The following is a 17,480-nucleotide window of genomic DNA, read 5'->3' as shown; positions in this document are numbered from 1 at the left end:
GTTCATACTACGACATCGCTCTGCGGATGTCACGGAAAGAATTCTCGTCCGGCTCGAGAGCCGCATTAAAGCAGGAGGGAATTGGCCCACCTCCCTTTCATGTCAACACCACTGTCTCCGACTCGCACTACCTAGGGCGCTATGCAGCAGGCCAGGCTGGCAATGGGAGACAGGATAAGGAGACTATCAGGGGACTCTCTGTCAAGCTGTCATGCCTATTAAAGATGCGATTCTGCAAGTCATTGCTGCCCAGGCTCGACCGCGGCTGATGTGGACCGCTGGAAAGTGATAAGAGCAGGTGCAACCGCGCGGATCCAGATGCTCACCGAGGGAAAGGGAACCGGGAAAAGGCAGCCAATGGGTCCAGACGGTATGCGGACAGCAGGAGCAGAAACTCTAGAACCGGTAGCCAGGCGCCTGACAAAACGCCACCCACAAGAGGCGGGAGCCAACTTGAGAGAGAGTCTGGGCACCCAACTCCAACTATTTATCCTATCCTGGATAAGAGACACGGAAGGCTTCGGATGTTTGATCGCCATACTGGCGGGTCGGGTGTGATCAGCGTTGGAGCTTGCGCGGCTAGACAACGGCAAGAAAGAATGCTAAGGAAAATTTAAGGGGCTTACTTTGAAAGTTGTCAGCTATGTAGATGCCACACTTCCACGGCCTGCAAAAGACCAAAACAAGAGTTGTTCTTCGTGCACAGTAAGCGAAATACGGGTGGCTGTCCAGCTACACGAACCAAGGAAAATCTTTAACGGAAGATACTTGAAAGTTGACGCGAATCGAAAGTGCCGCTGGACCCACTAGTACCAGTGCTCAACAGGTCGAAAATCCAGGTGGAAAGTAAACTGATAATGGGGTTCGAGTTGTACCCGAGTAGGCTGGTTATTGTCGAAGTGGAGACTCGGAACCGCCGACAAGTAGCGGGTGGCGGGGAATGAAAATGGGAAATACCAACAACCTCGACAATCGAAGAAGAAAGAATGTGATAATGAGGAGCGTCAGAATTCGATTGCTTTTTGCACGAGATCAAGTCTCAGTCGCTGTTGAAAGAACATCAACTCTGACGCCAAAACATTTTGAGGACCATCTGCTAAGCGAGACAGTCACTTGCGCCACGTTATAGTTTCCCACCATAGACCAACACGGTATCCCGGTCCGTGCTTCCATCGATACTAGCGTTATCTCCAGGGTTTCTCGGCAAGAAAGATTTCAGGCACGAATGAGTTGGTTGCGAAGAAATGGACAGTGTGTCTAGGGCATCAGCTCCGACAACACCTTAGTCGAGCTCCGGATTCCCTCTTCTTCTAATTGAAGCCAGGCAGTACGCCGAGTGAGTGAATTCCACCATCGGGCGACATTCGGGCGGAAATCGGTGGTCATGATTTCTTGCCCAAGGTTGCGAATTATAGCAATTGGTATGAGATGGAAGACGTCAACGAGTGTGAGGTCCTAAGGGACTGCACGTTAGAAGGACGAAGAAGCAGAAACTCAAAAGCGGAAATCCATACATTTCCCGCAAGATATGTTTGTTTTGATAGCACTTTTTCGTAAAAATGGAGCATCACTGCTAGCTGAACCTGCAATCGATCCAGGGTTACTTGATCTATGTCAAGTCCCAGTTGTCTAAAAGTCTCTTTCACCTGTACTAGAGGGAGATTCTGGAGAACGTACGGCTTCATGACCAACTCTGTTCGAATCCCAATCAACACCGAGAAGAAATTGGCAAACTCCACTGATGCTGCTTGCTCGAACAGCGCTTGCTCTTCGAGGCTTGGTCCAGGCAGTAGCCTCGGCCCTTTCTCTGGGTATTTCTCCACTAGATAGCGACATATTGCTCGTGTCTCGTAGAGGATGAAGCCGTTATCGTCCTGCTCTCGTCAGTAGGATTCTATCAGGACAAATAGGATGTGTACAATCACTGGAACTTGCCCAAACGGCTGCTTCGCCAAGTGCGCCCCGCTTTTGTGCTCCCTCTTCAAGAATTGGAGTGGAACGGCTTCAAATGGAATCTGCTTTTCGGCCAGAACGAATGCAACTGTGCATGCCCCACCGCTTGGGCCCAGTAGTGGAGCGAAATAAAGCTTTAGGACCATACCTTGAGTAGGGTGTGGCGACGGGTAGAGGTTCCTTGATTTTCCAGTTATATATTCGGTCTGGTCGTCATACTCGCCACTATTCGCTTCTCATTAACCAATGAAACTGCTTGGATAATGACACACCTTTCTGTCAGTTGCATTCTGGATCCATTCCTGTTGTATCCGCCATCGCCATGTAGATGGAGCGCCTCATCGTCAGTTAGCTTCAGTGAGATGTTCAAGTTATCGTTGTGACAGTGTCACTCACTGTCACATGCGTGATGCCAGGTGATGCCACGATTTGTGCGAGCAATGCGCACAGAAAACTCAAAAAGTTTCTGTTGATATATACCAAGTCTCGATACTGTACCGACAATGTTCGTAGCCTTGAAGAAGCAAGCACATCCAAGTTCTCGATCCTCAGCAACTTCCAGAAAACTTTCTGCGTCCCTTCGCCATTTCTGCCAATCTGTCCAGTATCAGCACCATAGAAAATTCTACGAAGAGGCGTGCTCCGGCTGCTCAATGTAGTTATTGCGGCCTATTTCAACTCACTCCGTCCCTGGTGTGTTTCTCGAAAATGGGGCCTTGTGCTGTACAATACCTAGGCCTCCTCCCGCGGCACTCCCGTAGTCTGTGTACAGCTCGATAATGCGATTGGCAGCTAGCTCCGAGTTGTCACCAACCCTCTCCATGGAAGCCGGTTCCGGTATTCACTTTCAAGTTGGCCTCAACTTATCTAGGTCTGTCGATGAGTGGTTTATTTGCTGTCAACTCTTCAAGCATATAACCCAAACACTGTGTCTTCCGGTCTTACATAAAGGTTCAATCTGCGACATTGAGACTCCCGCTCGCAACGTCTATCTTCGCAATCTCGCCCTTCCTCCCGAAACTGTGATGGACCGGCCTACTCGGCCTTCGGAGTTGTTGAGTTCCGATTGGGTTCCGATACGAGTGTGGGTCCCAACATGAGGCTGGCGCGAGGCGATCACTACTGCCTTGCTATGACATCATTGGCAGCCGATTTATGTTTTGCGACTGGCCAGGTATGTAGCACGAATTGGAGGAAGTGGATGAGGATGATGGTGCAAACAACTTCATAATGATAATGCGCGTGCCGCACTCGCCAAGGGTTAAGAGAGGATGATGATAGTCGAAACCAGGCACCCACCAAGACTGGAAGTAGTTCGCCGTGATGAGATGCCGGATTGAGAAGGCCGTGATCGTCAGACAAGCGCCTCTATAATACGATGCAGACGTCGATGAACGGATTTTCACGAGATATTTTCACAAGATTTTCAGACATTTTCTCGGAATCACGCATCACGAATTTTGTGACCACCTAACGAAGCACTCTCCTGCACTCTCCAAATGCCACAGACCCTCCAATCCATAGTTCAAGCCTCTCTCGCACGGCCACACTGCATCGCATTTCCGCAAAAGCCAAACGCCAGGCGTAACTCAATTCCAAACAACGCATCATTAATAACGGGCAGGACCCACCGTCATGTATTCCCCTCTGAAGCGACTCTCGGTTCAATGGCTCTCGGAGCAGAGTCTCCGTTGACGATCCGTCAAATCCACTCTGTCCTCATGGTTAACCGCTCGGGAGGGCTGACAATGGGGAAAACGGCAAGCAAGAATGTTGTTTTCGACGAAGCAAACGCGCGTCGAGAGCCGCGTAATTTGTTTTTCTCCCTCGGCCTTACACTCCATCCTGTTTTGCGGCAGCCGTACCTGGTGAACGGATAGGTCAATATTGGCCGACTTTGAAGGCTTAAAATGTCGTCTGTAACCAGTTGGTTCGACAACCAGAACGACTACTCATGTCTGAGCAACACGGGCACAATATTCACCGCGGCGGAGCGTGCAACAACTGCAGGTTAGTCTTCCTTCGTCGTTGTTGAACTCCTTTGACCTGGAACCTATAGACGCAGAAAGATAGTCAGTTTGATTTCCAGTTGAGGCTTATTGGAATGTCTAATCTGTTTTTTCAGCGCTGTGATGGCCTTCGACCAGTATGTGGACAGTGCCATAATCGGCCACCGCGCTCTGGACATCCTTGTCTTTATGAGCAAGAGACATCTCCCGCCTACCAAACCTCTGCGGAGATGCAACGAACTATCGGTCGTTTGCGAGCAAAAATTGATGAGCTCGAGAAGTCGAACGGGCTTCCGCAAGACGTTCTGTTGCGACAACCCTACGCTCCATCTGCAAGCCCTGTTCCTGTGGGCCATCAGTCTATTTTCTTTTACTTCAGACTCTCATTGCAATTCAGGAACCACCGTCAAATATCCGAAACTCCTAGTATGCCTGAATTTTCTCCCTTTGTTCAAACTCTGACCGTCTGTGCAGTATCAACACCTTCCTGAACAGATTTGCCAGCAGCGCTTATTTCTTTCTGGATGCGCACCACTTTGCTCAAGGCGCCAATCAATCCCCTGGCCATCCTCATCGCCCCTCAAGTGCCTTGCTCAGCTGCGTTTATCTTTGGGCTTCGGTGCTATCCAATTCATCTCCCCCCTCCTCGGTGACATCCTTCACGACCGATGGGCCAGACGCCGATACTTTTCTTTTGGCAACTCTAGAACAGCTTCCCGGTGCCATCAATCGCCTGTCGTCCGCCCCTCCGGGCTCACAATTACGTCTGCTCCTCGAAACCATACAAACCGAGGTGTTATTGTCGTTCTACTACCTCCACGAAAGTCTCTCTGTCCAGGGACGGTATCACGCGGGTGCAGCTGCATCCCTTGCAATTGGAGCTGGCTTCAATAAACTGGGTGGTCGCGGTCATGGCCCTCCATCCGGATCTGGCGGACCGCCATTTATTTTCGCGCAGCCAACGCAGCTTGGCGGAAGTCCCGCGATGGAAGGCGCAAGTATCGCTGCTTTCTGGGCCACGGTCATCATAAACAATGTCTGGGCCGCTGCTCAAGGCGGGCCTGCGCCGATTTCGTCTTACGGAACAGAAGTGGATGCGCCATGGCCAGGTGGACAGCAGGTAGTTCTATTTTGTGTGCTGAACTCAAATATTAACATCGTCTAGGGAGGCTCGACAATCAAGCGATTTCTGAACGGACAAGACGTTGACGGGCATTCTCCGATTGCCCTGTTGGCAAAAGCGTCGACATTGGTCGAGCGTATTGCTGCACTTACCAGTGGCGGTACGTGTGTGTTAGTTCTTCCTCCCTTTGTTTTTTGACGGGTTTGCCAGGTCAAGTCGATAGCCAGACTTATACCACCCTTGATCAGCGGCTCCACGCATTCCAAGCTGCCCTTCCGCACCCACAAGGGTCAGAGGAGAGCATCCGCATCACCCATCTGTTGGCTGACCTCGCCATCATCCGCTTACATTTGCCACACGCGCAAGGCCATGCGGGCGTTCGAGGAGCACGACAGAAGGCAATGGCAGCGGCTGACCGAATTGCGCTGCTTGCGAGGGAAATTGCGGGCCTCGGAGAGACAACAGTTGACCCCGTTCTTGGCGTGAGTTTCCTGTCATTTGTATTCCGAGGAAAACTGACAAAAAAACCTAAGCCTGCCTGCTCCGCTGCCCACTCAGCCTGTACCCTCGAAATGAGCGCACTCCGCGCTGGCCCACCAACTATGGCACAGCAATATCATGCCGTCGAGCAGAGAGTCGAGGGACTGGTCCGGCTTATGACGCGATTAGCCGATATAAGCCCCATCATGCGTATGCTTTCACCAATTTTTTCTCGGAGCACATGATTAACCAAGGAGTAGGTCAATGTCTCGGTTCGGTAATGACACAAACTGGCCATGGTCATCCACCAGGGTATCGATGAGGTTCATATGCATACAGGTTCATACTACACGCTACAACTACTTTAATTCCTATCGGTCCATATCGCTACCGCTCTCACTACACTACTACAGCTTACTATTACTCTCTCAATAACATTCGGAGATTTATCGTCTTCCTCACCCCCTGCCTCGCCCACGCCCACGCCCACGCTGAGGGGTATGCGCGGGTGTTGACGAGGCGGCTAAGGCAGCAGCGGCAGCGCGGCGAGTTACAACACCGACATGAGGACTGGCCGGCTCTTCTTTAGGTGGAGTAGCTTTCGAGTCATTACTCGCAGGGCTCCATGTTGGCATCGTAAACCCCCGCATTGCCGAGGCCCGAAACGAATTAGCCCTGACTCTGGCGCGAAAAGATGTCAGGTCAACCGTTGGCGAAGCCATCGGGCTGGCGGAAGAGGTCGAACTAGACGGGGAGCTCGACTCCCCGTTATCTGAGATATATTCTTGCTCCCCAACAGCTTCAACCGCGTCGCTTATAGTCGGGCCTCTTTTAGGAGAGGAAATCGGACTGGAATAAGCGCGTTTTCGTCGTTTCGGCGTCGACACAGCTGCGGGAGCAGAACGCGAATACTGCAATGGATGTCGTGGATCTCCACTCTCTGAATCACTTTCGTCGGGAGAGCGGGCTCGCTTCAGCCCTCTGGTCGGCGAACTCGAGCCTGGAAATAACATGACAGGAGATGACGGTGCAAACGCCGCAAGGGGGGAAGTGGGGCAGACGACGGTGGGAGAGCTTGTGGGTGGAACAAGTGGGCTCGAAGAAGGTACAAGAGCGGTGTCGCGCAGTCGAGGGCGCTCTGGCGACGGAGAGGCGACCTGAGACGCCAAATTCCAATCCCAATGCTGTTCCCAAGGTTGTTGTTGGTAGACCACCCCGTTTTCGCGCTGAGGCAAGTTCGGAGAGGGAGTCACAAATGAAGTACTTGGCCTGAGGGCCATTGAAGTTGGACTCGATGTTGCCACGTTGGTCTGGCGTGGATCGATCGTAAGCTCTGCTGGATTTACTATATCGGACAATTCTTCAGCGGGTCGATACGCAATGTGTAGGTGGCGCGAGTTTGTGGGTCCGTGACCAATGAATAGTGAAGGAGGGCTGTAACGTCGAGGTCGGCGATGGACCAAGGTTGCGCTTGACTCCGAGGTTCCTTCTCGGTCATCGTCACATGGTTCGCGTTTGCTTGCCCGCTTGAGAGGGAGGAGCGGCACGGATTTGCGGCGTTGGGGAGGATCCGGCGGTCTGTTTGTCTGCAGATTCTGTAGTATCACCCGTCTACAACCCGATTAGTCTCGACATGGACAATCCCGGCTGAGACACACCGTGACTGCTCAACGGTGGTCGATGCACTTGGTAGATGTTGTATGATGTCCTGCAGAAAGGTCGTGACATTCGTCTGGTGGCCTTTCTTTGCGGCACTGGCAATGTGTGTCTTTGCGCGTGTACTGAGACGCGTCATCCAGTCGAGGAGCAGATTTTCTTCGATGAAGCCAGGGTCGGCATTCGGAAACACGATGGGGACGTCTGGAAGGGTTGGGAGCGTTGAGGTGGGATTCATGATGAGGGCACAAAGCAGGAATGGACCAAGTCCATGCCACTCATCCACATGCAGAAATCCATTGTCGTCAAAGGCAATTTTAGGCAAGAGCCGTCACGTAGCGTAACGCGTATGGAGTCACGCTGATCCGCCCGGGCCGGGCACAGACGATGCAAGTCTGCATGTACTTCTGCAAACATCATGATCATTTCTGGAAATTATCGCGACGGAGCCCTGAAGAAGGGGCTTATTAAGTGGATAGTCAATTACGGCTGGCTAGGGCAAGTTTCTAAATTAGGCTGTGTCTTCTTGCGCTTTGAGTCCAAAGGAATGGCCACAGCGTTCAAAGACCTTATAAATAAATCTACGTATTCGACCCAGCTGAGTAGCCAAATGCCCCTCCGTCCCCAGCCCCTCATTGCGAAACCCGCCTTCCTCAAGTTGCTTGAACTTGCACCAGACTCGGAATTCAAGCCGGAGCCAGTTCTCCCCGAGTTGCAAGCTGACGAAGTATCCCAACCCAACCTCCGAGACTTCCATTGGCCACCCCCACCAGCTTTTGACCCGCCCGCCCATGTGGTCGCCGCCTGGAAAGAGCAACTGGAGAAAAGTCATACCCAGCCCGGACCCTTGCCGTCATCTGTGCTGAATCTGTCCCCCGAAATCCATCAGTCCGTTCATCCACAGCTTGAAACAAGACAAGAGCCAGTGGCAACCGTGAAGAAGGGAGCCATGGGTTGGAAAACGATTCGAAAAGCCATGTCTAGCATCTTCTATCGACCCAAAGCGGCACTACCCGACCAGGTCGACAGCAGCCAAACACTTGTGCGGGTCCCTTCTAAACGCCAACGGACGATGAGCAACAAATCCGCCCGCCCCAGAAAGCGAAGTCACCGAAGGTCTCAGCGAGATATCCACCGCCCCCCTGTCCCAGCGCTCACAAATTCCCTTCGTCGTCGCATAAAGGCATGCGAGCCAATATCTTGCGCTGCACTCGAGTTTGACGCAGTAGTCGCTGCTGCTTTAGCAGAAGATGAAGCTCCGGTTTTGGAGAACGGGGGTCCGGAGCAGGTGTTTGGATACGCTATTTAATGGGAGAAGATGAAGTACTGCATCGTAGTCAATAATATCCAACACTCTTCAAATGAAAACACACCGTATGAGGAAGGACGTTCCGCAAGGACATATTATGCCGTTGTAAACACGGTCACGGTCAAGAGAGAGAGAAAGGGGAGAATCTGGGGGTTCCGAGCGCCGCTACATAATCCATTCTGAGTGTGTTCCACTGCTGACCGCCCACATTTTGACAAAATGGTTCAAGAGCCTTGGTACGGAGAGCAAGGACCACAGTGCATGATGATGGTTGGCAACAAGTTGAATGAGGCGTGTGACTTGATTCGAAGTACAATCTGTTGGTCCTTACTGGTACTGAAAAAAAGTTGAACTGTTTCTATTGTCTCGCTGTGGATGATATCATAAGCGGTAGGACTGTGAGCATGTATTCCAGGTAAGAAAAGGCTTGTGCTGGGCTTGTGTTTAACCTCGTCGCACTCCCCAACGCTGCTTGGAAGCGTATTGACCCCATCGCCTAATGTCCTCTCGCGCCAGCAGTAGCTCGATGGTATGATAATGTTGCGCAAGCACTTCGTTTGGAGCGACCTGATGTACCGCCGTATGACATGGCCTAAGCATCTCGACAGTCAGCCCACAAAGGAACGGCAAAAGCCCACGACTGACCGACACAACCACGCGACCGCATTTAATCTGCTCGGTGGATGCCATTTTCTCCTGAGCGCCTTCTGGTGCACCGAGCGCGGGATGAGGTGGTGATAGGTCAGCGGCACCCGACGCTCGCAGATTTCGCATTCGTCAGTTCGTGTGCTGGACCAGATAGGGGGCGGGGCGCATGCGGTAGACAGGTAGTCTGCAAGGACCTTCTCAAGGAACGGATAAGAATCCGCCTCGGCTGCCACGATGCCATATGTGACGAGCGTTTCTTCAAAGGAGGGAGGCAGCGACGACAACTTGCTGCCGTCGAGCACCTCTTTCGTTTCGTACGAGGCGGTCTGAAGAGAGACCGGCATGGTGCCCCACAAGTCCTCCGCCAGGTAGCTCGTGAACTCGTCTAGGTCTGAACCCGAGTCAGGGTCATGGAGTTCTGGTACCAACAACAATCGACGAGCAATGCAGTCTTTGAGGATGAGGAATTGCGATGCAGAAGGGGACATCGTAGGGCTTCCCACAGGAGATGCTTTCGCTTTTACATGCCCATGAGTTCAAGAGTCAAGTCAAGTGTTCGGCACCGTTTGTCTAACACGGTCACATGCAAATATGTAGAAGACACACGTAGCGATGAACAGACATAAACTACATCCCCCCCGAAAATACCCTTTCCACGACACCAAATGCCTTTCGAAGCATTGTAACATGTACCTTCTCTGCTCTGCGCTGCTGCAAATTCCACAATGACCCGACACTGCTGCTTGAAGCCAGAACAGACACAGACCGGACGCCACAGCCCACCTGCGTGATTCGAGAGGGTTTGAATGCAGTCATAGAAATAGACGAAGATAAAGAGCTTGTCGGCTGGAAGAGTCCTTCCTCCAGTTGAGCGAGCGAGCCGAATGACAGAGAGCTGGGAAGGCGAGGTGAAAGTGCCTTGATTACATGCTTGGCACGGAGAGAACGCAGTGGGGATTGTGAAAGAAGACCAAGCCCGGTTTCTGTGAGTGGCACCTCAAGGAGGCCCAGTCCGATCTGAACGTGGCTCGGCGCGTCCTCTCCAAAACGTACACTTTTGCTCCAATATGAAGCAGAAAGACCCTCGTAAATGGGCTAAGAAAATCCACTGGTCAGACAATGATCCTAGTACCGCAATAGAAGCCACGCACCCGTGTCGAAGAGATAATTTCCTCCACCTCAAAGCTCTGACTCGCCAGACTTGATAGATCTCCAGGACATTTGGGCTCCTCTGATATCGATACTTGCTTCTGATCGTCTTCCTCGGTGTTGTTGTTGGTCTGGTGATTGACCTGAGACAATGCGGTGCTGGTGAATCCAGAGCTCGCACTTGGCCGCAGGGCACGGCGCATTCGATCTTGGACAGCGACGGCTTGAAAACGCTCTGCGACGGTAATGACTTCAGCGAGGGCGGGTGTAGCTGCGAGCTTGAGCGACGAGGAAGAGTCCAGGGCTGGCATCTCTGGCGCGGATGGTGTACTCGGGCGAGGAGGGTTGGCTGTTTGGGTTGCGTTGTGGGGGTTATTCTCGGTATCGGTATCTGACGAGGAGCAATATTCCTCGAGAGCGGCTAACGTTTTGGCTGAGCTAGAGGGAGTAGTCGTGACAGATCGATTTTGTGAAGTGGCAATAGAGAGTAGAGCTGTGGACATTATACGTGATAGGATGGACGGGTTTAGCTCGGATGGTGAGAGTACGAGGCAAGGGGCGAGGAAAGGGACTATCCACGGAAGCAAATTGCACAATAGAGAGACAGGGGTCATGTCGAGAAATAATCTAGTAAGGCTTGCGCTGCGTAACATGAACCTGCTTTTCCTCGATATTGTGAGTAACGACCACATTGTGAAGGAATACATCGCCTCTAGAGTAGCGTCAGCGGCGGGCTTCTAGGTCAATGAGAAAGAATAACTCACAGAATAAACGAGTTCCCAGCAACGGCTGGTCCGTTATCTTGAATCCCTGACACACAGACTGTGTTCCCATTGGCTTTTTGTGGGACGATCAAATCTCGTCCGTCGATCGTAAAAGTTTTCCCAGCGAGGACTACACTGAAGGGAGGTGGATTTTTGGTAGCACAATCCACGACATAATATTCCAAGTCATCATCATATGTTGCCCAAGGCGCGTTATATGCTGCTGCAATGGGTGAGGGAACCCAATTCAACGTCGTTCCCGAGTCAAGAATTGTACTGTTGCTGAAGGTCGTGAAGTTCCGGCTGCCCGAGAAGATATAACCATCAAGAATGATAGAATACCAAGCCAGACGATACCCTGGGTCAGTGATATCGACGGACGGAACGAACAAGCCGTTGCTGTCGGGAGCGTAGCCGATTATTGGCAAAACGACTGTAGTATCCGGTAGAGTTGGGGTTGGCACAATACCGCCCAAGGAAAGCTGACCAAGTTTCGAAACAAAAGGATCATTCATTTGTTGCTCAAGAGTGGGCCGGTCGAGGGAATGAGAAAAGTCTAGCGATAGTGAGGCTCAGTTCGAACCAATGTTGAATAAGGGATGCCTACATGGATGCTTGACCTTTCCCTGTTTGACCGCGTTCACAAAGAAGGGGTCGTAGAGGATATGGTTCGAACCGCCAGCCTGGTGTCTATCGGAAGCGTTGTAGACACTCGTCAATCCTGGAAATGCTAGTCCAAGAACACCTTCAGATACTCCGTCGCCAAGAAACGCGTTTTCGTTGGGCACACCGAACTCTTGCCTGGTTACAGTCACCTGTCCGACAGTAACCGTATCGAACGCAACGAGTCCAGAAAGAAATTCGCCAGATCCATAGCGAACGAAGAATGTCGTGTTAGGAAACGGTTCAAAGGTTGAGGAGAGAGCGGGGTCAAATTGAGTAGGGCCAAAATTGCAATCCGCAGCTGGGACGGCCGTTCCATTGAGTGCGAGACAGCTGAAATTTTTGTGTGCGACCCAGAAATCTGAGCTGTTTGACTACGTGAGTAACCTTTCAAAGGGGCCCCATGGTAACTCGCCTTCCAGTGTCTACAATGACTTGGAAAGTTTGGTCACCAACAGTGACGTTGACAAGGTATTCGGTCTCAAAGGAGGCTCCATCGAGTGTGAGTGCATCACCCTGGTATTGACGATGTCCGGTGCGGCGATGCCCGTGGGCATATCTCTGCTGGATACTCTTTTTGGGACGTTTGGAAAGTAGAGGAAAGGTGATGTCTGCGCGAGGCAAATGAGCATGGGCTTTGATAGCATCGGTGAGAACGGAAAAGACGACAGTCAAAAGAGTGAAGCGCATCTGTGCTGTTGGGGTATGCTCAGAACGAGTGGTTTTATAAACGTCCTTCGCTCAACGCGACGAAGATCTCCACAGCAGTGAAATGATGAGTGTGGCCTGGAGACACCCACCACAGCATAGTGGTTAGCCGGCTCGTGGGAGAGTCGGGAAAGCTATTGGAAGCTGTCGGTGATGGCGGGTGGCTATGATCAATGCAGGATTTTGATTACGGTATGGCCGTCACCGACCGTTCAAATGGTCAAAGCGTTCTCAGTTGACGACCATAAGAACAAGATTTGTCGATGTGACAGTTCAAGTTTGCTCTCCATCAGCCTCCACCACCCTCGCCTTTCGCTGACTCCCGTCGACAACAAAATGGACCCATTCAAGGAATCGATGGCAAACCTGCTGCGCGTCATGAGGACCGTAAAAGAGGTGGCAGATGCACATCTTGAACTGGCGAGGACGCTGGGTAACCGAGCTGACGATGTTGTTACGAGATTCGCCCGGGACGTGCTTTCCCAAATGCCGGTCGTGCAAGGAAGTGTTGATGAACCGATGGGCGACGATGCTATAAATATTGAAGGAAGTGCCTCCAGCGCATGCTTTCCAATGACGAGGTCACTAGTAGAGCCGTCACCACAGGATAAGATAGTGGTCGGGGCGCGGTATGCCACCGGCCTGCGTCTCCCCTGGCTGTTGCTGATCACTTCAGAGCCCTGATTCGGAGCAATCTGATCAACCGCCCTAGCTTGCCACCACATCTCCGTCCACCATCGAGTCTGAGTGATATGGGTCCACCTCCAATAACGCCGTTCCGTTTCGGTCACCCTTCACAGGTTGACGAGCTTGAAGAGATAGACGATAGCCACGACGGCTTCTCGTCCAGATTGCTGTTCCCCACCAAAACCCAACCCGAGTTGCGAGGGAAATCTCTTGCTATTCCCTCATTACATGCCGCGAGAAGTCGCCAGAAGGACACCGAACATCTCATCGACAAAAAATTGGATGTGCCGACACCATCATCACCCAAACAGGATTTAAGGGCCTCAATACCACCAGCTCTGAGCTCGCATCGACCGTTTCGGAGGACGCATAAGAGCCTTACTCTTTCGTTTGGTGCACCGGCAATTCAGGCTTGATTACTAGAGGGAAATTTTTTGTAAACGCGCAGTACAATTTGAAAGAATCCTGCAAGGCGTACTTTTGACAGTTACTCCGAATGACACATCTTCAGCGCAACAAGGTATGAGATATTTGAGGCGGACAACTGTGGTCTAGTTTGAGGACATTAGCAAGTGTGGACATTGTGTGGAAGATGAAAGCAACCTGGTTTGGAAACATGTGATCCCAGAAAACTTTTGACCCCCGCTATATCCTTCGTTCTCAGAGTTATCGCACGTCCTTTCATTGATTGCGCAGTTGCATTTGCTGCCGTCGAGTCATAAGAAAGTCAGCGGGAAGCATAGTAGTGATCACCCCGAGTTCCGAAAGGATGGACGAGATTTAAAGCTGGTATGTACTCACACCTGAACAACACCTGAATGCCCTTTCACCTTGACGAAGTCGCCCCGGAAATAATTGGCTCCATCTTTGACCACCTTGTGGATGGTCAGCCAAACCTTGACCTCGATCACCCTGCTCTCATTCTCTCGCAAGTCGACACTCGATTTCGGCACATTGCTCTTGCTACACCCTCACTGTGGGCTTCGTTTGCCATAGGAAAGGCGCCCTCTACATCCTACGACGATGAACCGACACGGCCAAAACTTCCATCGGACCAAGAATTGCAAACTTGGCTAGCGCGCAGCGGGGAATCGCCGCTATATTTCCGTGTGTATGTCGAGGAAGATGACAATAGGGATGAAGAGGACGAGGCCAAAGGCAACACAATATTCTCGATACTTATCCGCCACGCTCATCGCTGGAAGAACGTGTTTTTGTCTTGCTTCGCATCGACGCTCATAAGTCTGAGCCAACCACCAACGTACCTGATACTTGAGGAGCTTACCCTTTGCAACTCTGACTCTGCATTGGGTGCTGGAAGCGAGCACGAAATCATCATTTCCCCAGGACGAGCACCTCGCCTTACTCGAGTCACTTTATTGGGGTTTACCCAGGGACAAATCCATCTACCGTGGACCCAGCTTACTCATCTGAGGTTTTCCGCGACGTGGGGGGTCGATGACACGGCTAAAGTGTTAAGTCCATGCATTGGGCTACAGTCGTTTGACTGCTTTTGGTGTATTCCCGGAAGTCTCGACCTTGCTATGCCTTCTCTCAGTCCCTTCTCTTCATTGCAACACCTCAGAATCACCAACCAGAATCTATTACATTTCCTTACCCTTCCGGCTCTAAAGCATCTTCATCTCAACAACATCGTAGACATGGACGGAACCTCGAGCTCCATGCATCCAATCATGGAGTTGGTGACGCGGTCTCGCTGCGCAGAGACTTTTGAGTCGCTCGCTATCGACGACGACATTTGGATCTCCCCACTCGCCGACATGCACACGTTATTCAGAATGCTGGTTGGCCTGCGACACCTCTCCTACAAGTTTGACTCGAGCGAGCTACCTGCTCTCCCCATCATTTCCAACATACTCGCAGACGAAAAATGTCTGCCGAATCTCGAAACGCTGGTCATGCGCGCCTGGTCTAAAGACGACGACGAGATACCAAGCTTTCTGAACGCCGTCAGGCCAAGATGCCAAATGGGTCTCAAAAGACTGGAGTTGACAATCCAAACTCGTCCGTCGCTTGTGACTCCACCCGAGTCTCCGCCATATGACTACGAGTATAATGAGGAAGAACGTTATGTGTATGTCCCTCCAACCCCTCAGCAAGTCGAGGAAGCGGAGAAGTACCGTCAGCGGCATCGTGCTCTAGTTTCTCCTTCTCTCGTTGAGGAGTTTAAAATGCTGGGAGGCCCCGCTTTTGAACTTCGCTTGATCACCTCCAGACCTGATGACGGTCTAGATCGTGGCGGAAGGTGGTTGAAAGAAACGGACATAAATGTTTTGATCGATACCTGGAGGCTGATACAGATGAAAGAGGCTATTAGTTGGTGTAGTTGTAGTTTCTGTCGCCCGTAAATAAGTGCTTCCCGCTAGTTTTATGTCCAGAGTTCCAAGTTTCAAGTCAGCGCTCACGTGACGACCAGAAACTTGTTCCACGATGCCACTCTGCTCCAACTGTGCGGCCGCGATTCCTCCACGGGAGCCTGGACTGGAGGCACTAAGGCGTCGTTTAGCTGAAATTGACGCCTTGATTAGCTCGCTCTCAGCGGAGCGCAACAGGCTCACTATTGAGTCTCAATCTGTTTCCTATCCCATCCTGTCTCTTCCGACGGAAATAGTCACGAAAATATTTCTACATTGCGTCCAAGACGCAAAATCCATCCAACAGAAACCAATACCGTCGCCTCTCGAAGCACCTTTGCTCCTTACTCGCATTTGCCATTCGTGGCGCGCCATCGCATTTGGGACTCCTGTCCTCTGGGCCAAGATCAGCATCAACAATTATCTTCTCCCGGACATTTTGGCTGTGTGGCTTAATTCCTCCGCAAGCTATCCACTCGATATAAATCTGGACGTCAGCCAACTAGAATTGTTACCACCCCTCCTCGGCCTTTGCCTTACTTATTCGGTTACCTGGCGAAATATCACGATCCAAATCCCTTCCGCAGCCTACGAACAACTTAGAGCGACTATTTCCCAACCAAATTTCCCGCTTCCTATGCTCACAGACATAGCTCTTTACACATATTTTCCCACAACAAGCAACCCTGTCGTTCAAGATGTTGTCGCTATCCATGATGCGCCTGTATTGCAGAAAATCACCATTGGAACACTCCCCTGGGTCGCCCTGTCCGCTCCATGGGCTCAAATAACCACTTTGCAGTTAAAGTTTCACATTTCCCTCGACGCATGTCTCGAAATCATCACTCAATGCGTTTCTCTAAAGGAACTGGATATCGAAAACGACCTCGAACCAAACCCTGAAACAAGCACTAGTACTCCCGTATCTCCAAACGTCCGCAATGTCCTGGTCCTCCCCAATTTGAAAACGCTCAGATGTCAATTATATAACGCACACTCCATTATCCAGTACCTCACTCTCCCAGCTCTTACTGAGCTGTTTACGCGGAGCAATAACTCTCAGATTACTACATCCGCAATACCTTCGTTCATTTCCCGCTCTGGTCACCCTCCGCTGCAGAAAATTCACCTTTCTATCACGGGTTTTCTTTCTGAGGACATATTCCTTGTCTTGGATGCGCTTCCAGCCTCAGTCATCGATGCCGAGTTCTCGTTGAACATCGATCATGGCCCCGAAATCTTCGAGCGCCTTTTTGATTTGCTTCAACTGAGGAATGCTTTTGCAAGTGGCTTTCGTTTACTCCCCTCCTTAACGACTCTGCGCTTGCTTCCGCGAGGAATAAACGAGTCCCATTATCATACATTACTCTCGGTTCTGCAACTTCGCTCAAAGATCATGGCATTGGTGATATACCAACGAGAATGGAGCGCCGGAGCAATCGACCCTCCCAAAGCTGTTCTCGACGGGTTCCGTGAACTGAGGTCAAGCCGTGGTCTGCACTCAAAACTTACGATCCTTACCAGGCAGACACGACGGCCCTGGGCGGAGCCTAGGGTTGTGGAGTTGTGAATCTGGGCTCACCCACTCAGTAATCTACCCTCGGGCATGACCGCGATAACGGTCCACATTTTAACGTACGACTACGCCGTAACTGTCGCGCGATCGGACAACCCCCGTGGGCCGTGGCGAGATGGTCAACAATTCAGCACTATTTATCGCTACTATCCAACGACGTCGGAAATCCCATGTTCCGAATAAGGAGTCTCGAAGGAGCGCATGGTTTCCGTCACGGTCATATTTTGGGTTCAAGTTTCAAGTTGTCCGAACAGTATCTTGATCAATACGCGTCTGAATTAGCGCCTGCAACTCTCCCTGATCGCCGTTATGGCCTGCGCATAGTTTCATGGCAATCTATTCAATCCGCAGCTCGTAGGACCGCCGATGTCGATGCAGAA

General features: G+C 51.4%; 6 protein-coding genes across 6 annotated transcripts; 2 read left to right on the top strand and 4 right to left on the bottom strand.

The window, feature by feature from the left end:
- Positions 1 to 1,257: 1,257 nt before the first annotated feature.
- On the bottom strand, positions 1,258 to 2,776 carry MIND_01257700 (uncharacterized protein; the record flags this gene model as incomplete). Its single annotated transcript, XM_037369061.1, has 7 exons — positions 1,258 to 1,455; positions 1,515 to 1,629; positions 1,678 to 1,874; positions 1,920 to 2,178; positions 2,226 to 2,305; positions 2,350 to 2,578; positions 2,637 to 2,776. 7 exons carry the CDS (start codon positions 2,774 to 2,776, stop codon positions 1,258 to 1,260), a joined length of 1,218 nt encoding a protein of 405 aa, XP_037214267.1.
- A 1,131-nt stretch (positions 2,777 to 3,907) lies between these two features.
- On the top strand, positions 3,908 to 5,887 carry MIND_01257600 (Zn(2)-C6 fungal-type domain-containing protein; the record flags this gene model as incomplete). The annotated part of the gene is made up of 9 exons (XM_037369060.1): positions 3,908 to 3,963; positions 4,013 to 4,025; positions 4,079 to 4,309; positions 4,360 to 4,388; positions 4,437 to 5,082; positions 5,128 to 5,245; positions 5,296 to 5,567; positions 5,619 to 5,775; positions 5,826 to 5,887. The coding sequence occupies 9 exons, from the start codon at positions 3,908 to 3,910 to the stop codon at positions 5,885 to 5,887; spliced, it is 1,584 nt and encodes a 527-aa protein (XP_037214266.1).
- Positions 5,888 to 6,023: 136 nt separating this feature from the next.
- On the bottom strand, positions 6,024 to 7,459 carry MIND_01257500 (Zn(2)-C6 fungal-type domain-containing protein; the record flags this gene model as incomplete). The annotated part of the gene is made up of 2 exons (XM_037369059.1): positions 6,024 to 7,176; positions 7,224 to 7,459. 2 exons carry the CDS (start codon positions 7,457 to 7,459, stop codon positions 6,024 to 6,026), a joined length of 1,389 nt encoding a protein of 462 aa, XP_037214265.1.
- Positions 7,460 to 8,974: 1,515 nt separating this feature from the next.
- MIND_01257400 (uncharacterized protein) lies at positions 8,975 to 9,666 on the bottom strand (the record flags this gene model as incomplete). Its single annotated transcript, XM_037369058.1, has 2 exons — positions 8,975 to 9,122; positions 9,176 to 9,666. 2 exons carry the CDS (start codon positions 9,664 to 9,666, stop codon positions 8,975 to 8,977), a joined length of 639 nt encoding a protein of 212 aa, XP_037214264.1.
- A 139-nt stretch (positions 9,667 to 9,805) lies between these two features.
- Positions 9,806 to 11,034, bottom strand: MIND_01257300 (uncharacterized protein; the record flags this gene model as incomplete). Its single annotated transcript, XM_037369057.1, has 2 exons — positions 9,806 to 10,273; positions 10,330 to 11,034. The coding sequence occupies 2 exons, from the start codon at positions 11,032 to 11,034 to the stop codon at positions 9,806 to 9,808; spliced, it is 1,173 nt and encodes a 390-aa protein (XP_037214263.1).
- Positions 11,035 to 12,783: 1,749 nt separating this feature from the next.
- Positions 12,784 to 13,565, top strand: MIND_01257200 (uncharacterized protein; the record flags this gene model as incomplete). Its single annotated transcript, XM_037369056.1, has 2 exons — positions 12,784 to 13,091; positions 13,139 to 13,565. Exons 1-2 carry the CDS (start codon positions 12,799 to 12,801, stop codon positions 13,563 to 13,565), a joined length of 720 nt encoding a protein of 239 aa, XP_037214262.1. The 5' UTR covers positions 12,784 to 12,798.
- Positions 13,566 to 17,480: the final 3,915 nt, after the last annotated feature.

The sequence above is a fragment of the Mycena indigotica genome, assembly GCF_014461135.1.
Source record: "Mycena indigotica strain 171206Taipei chromosome Unknown Mind.scaff0013, whole genome shotgun sequence".
Lineage (NCBI taxonomy): Eukaryota > Fungi > Basidiomycota > Agaricomycetes > Agaricales > Mycenaceae > Mycena > Mycena indigotica.
This window is presented reverse-complemented; position numbering and strand designations above follow the sequence as displayed.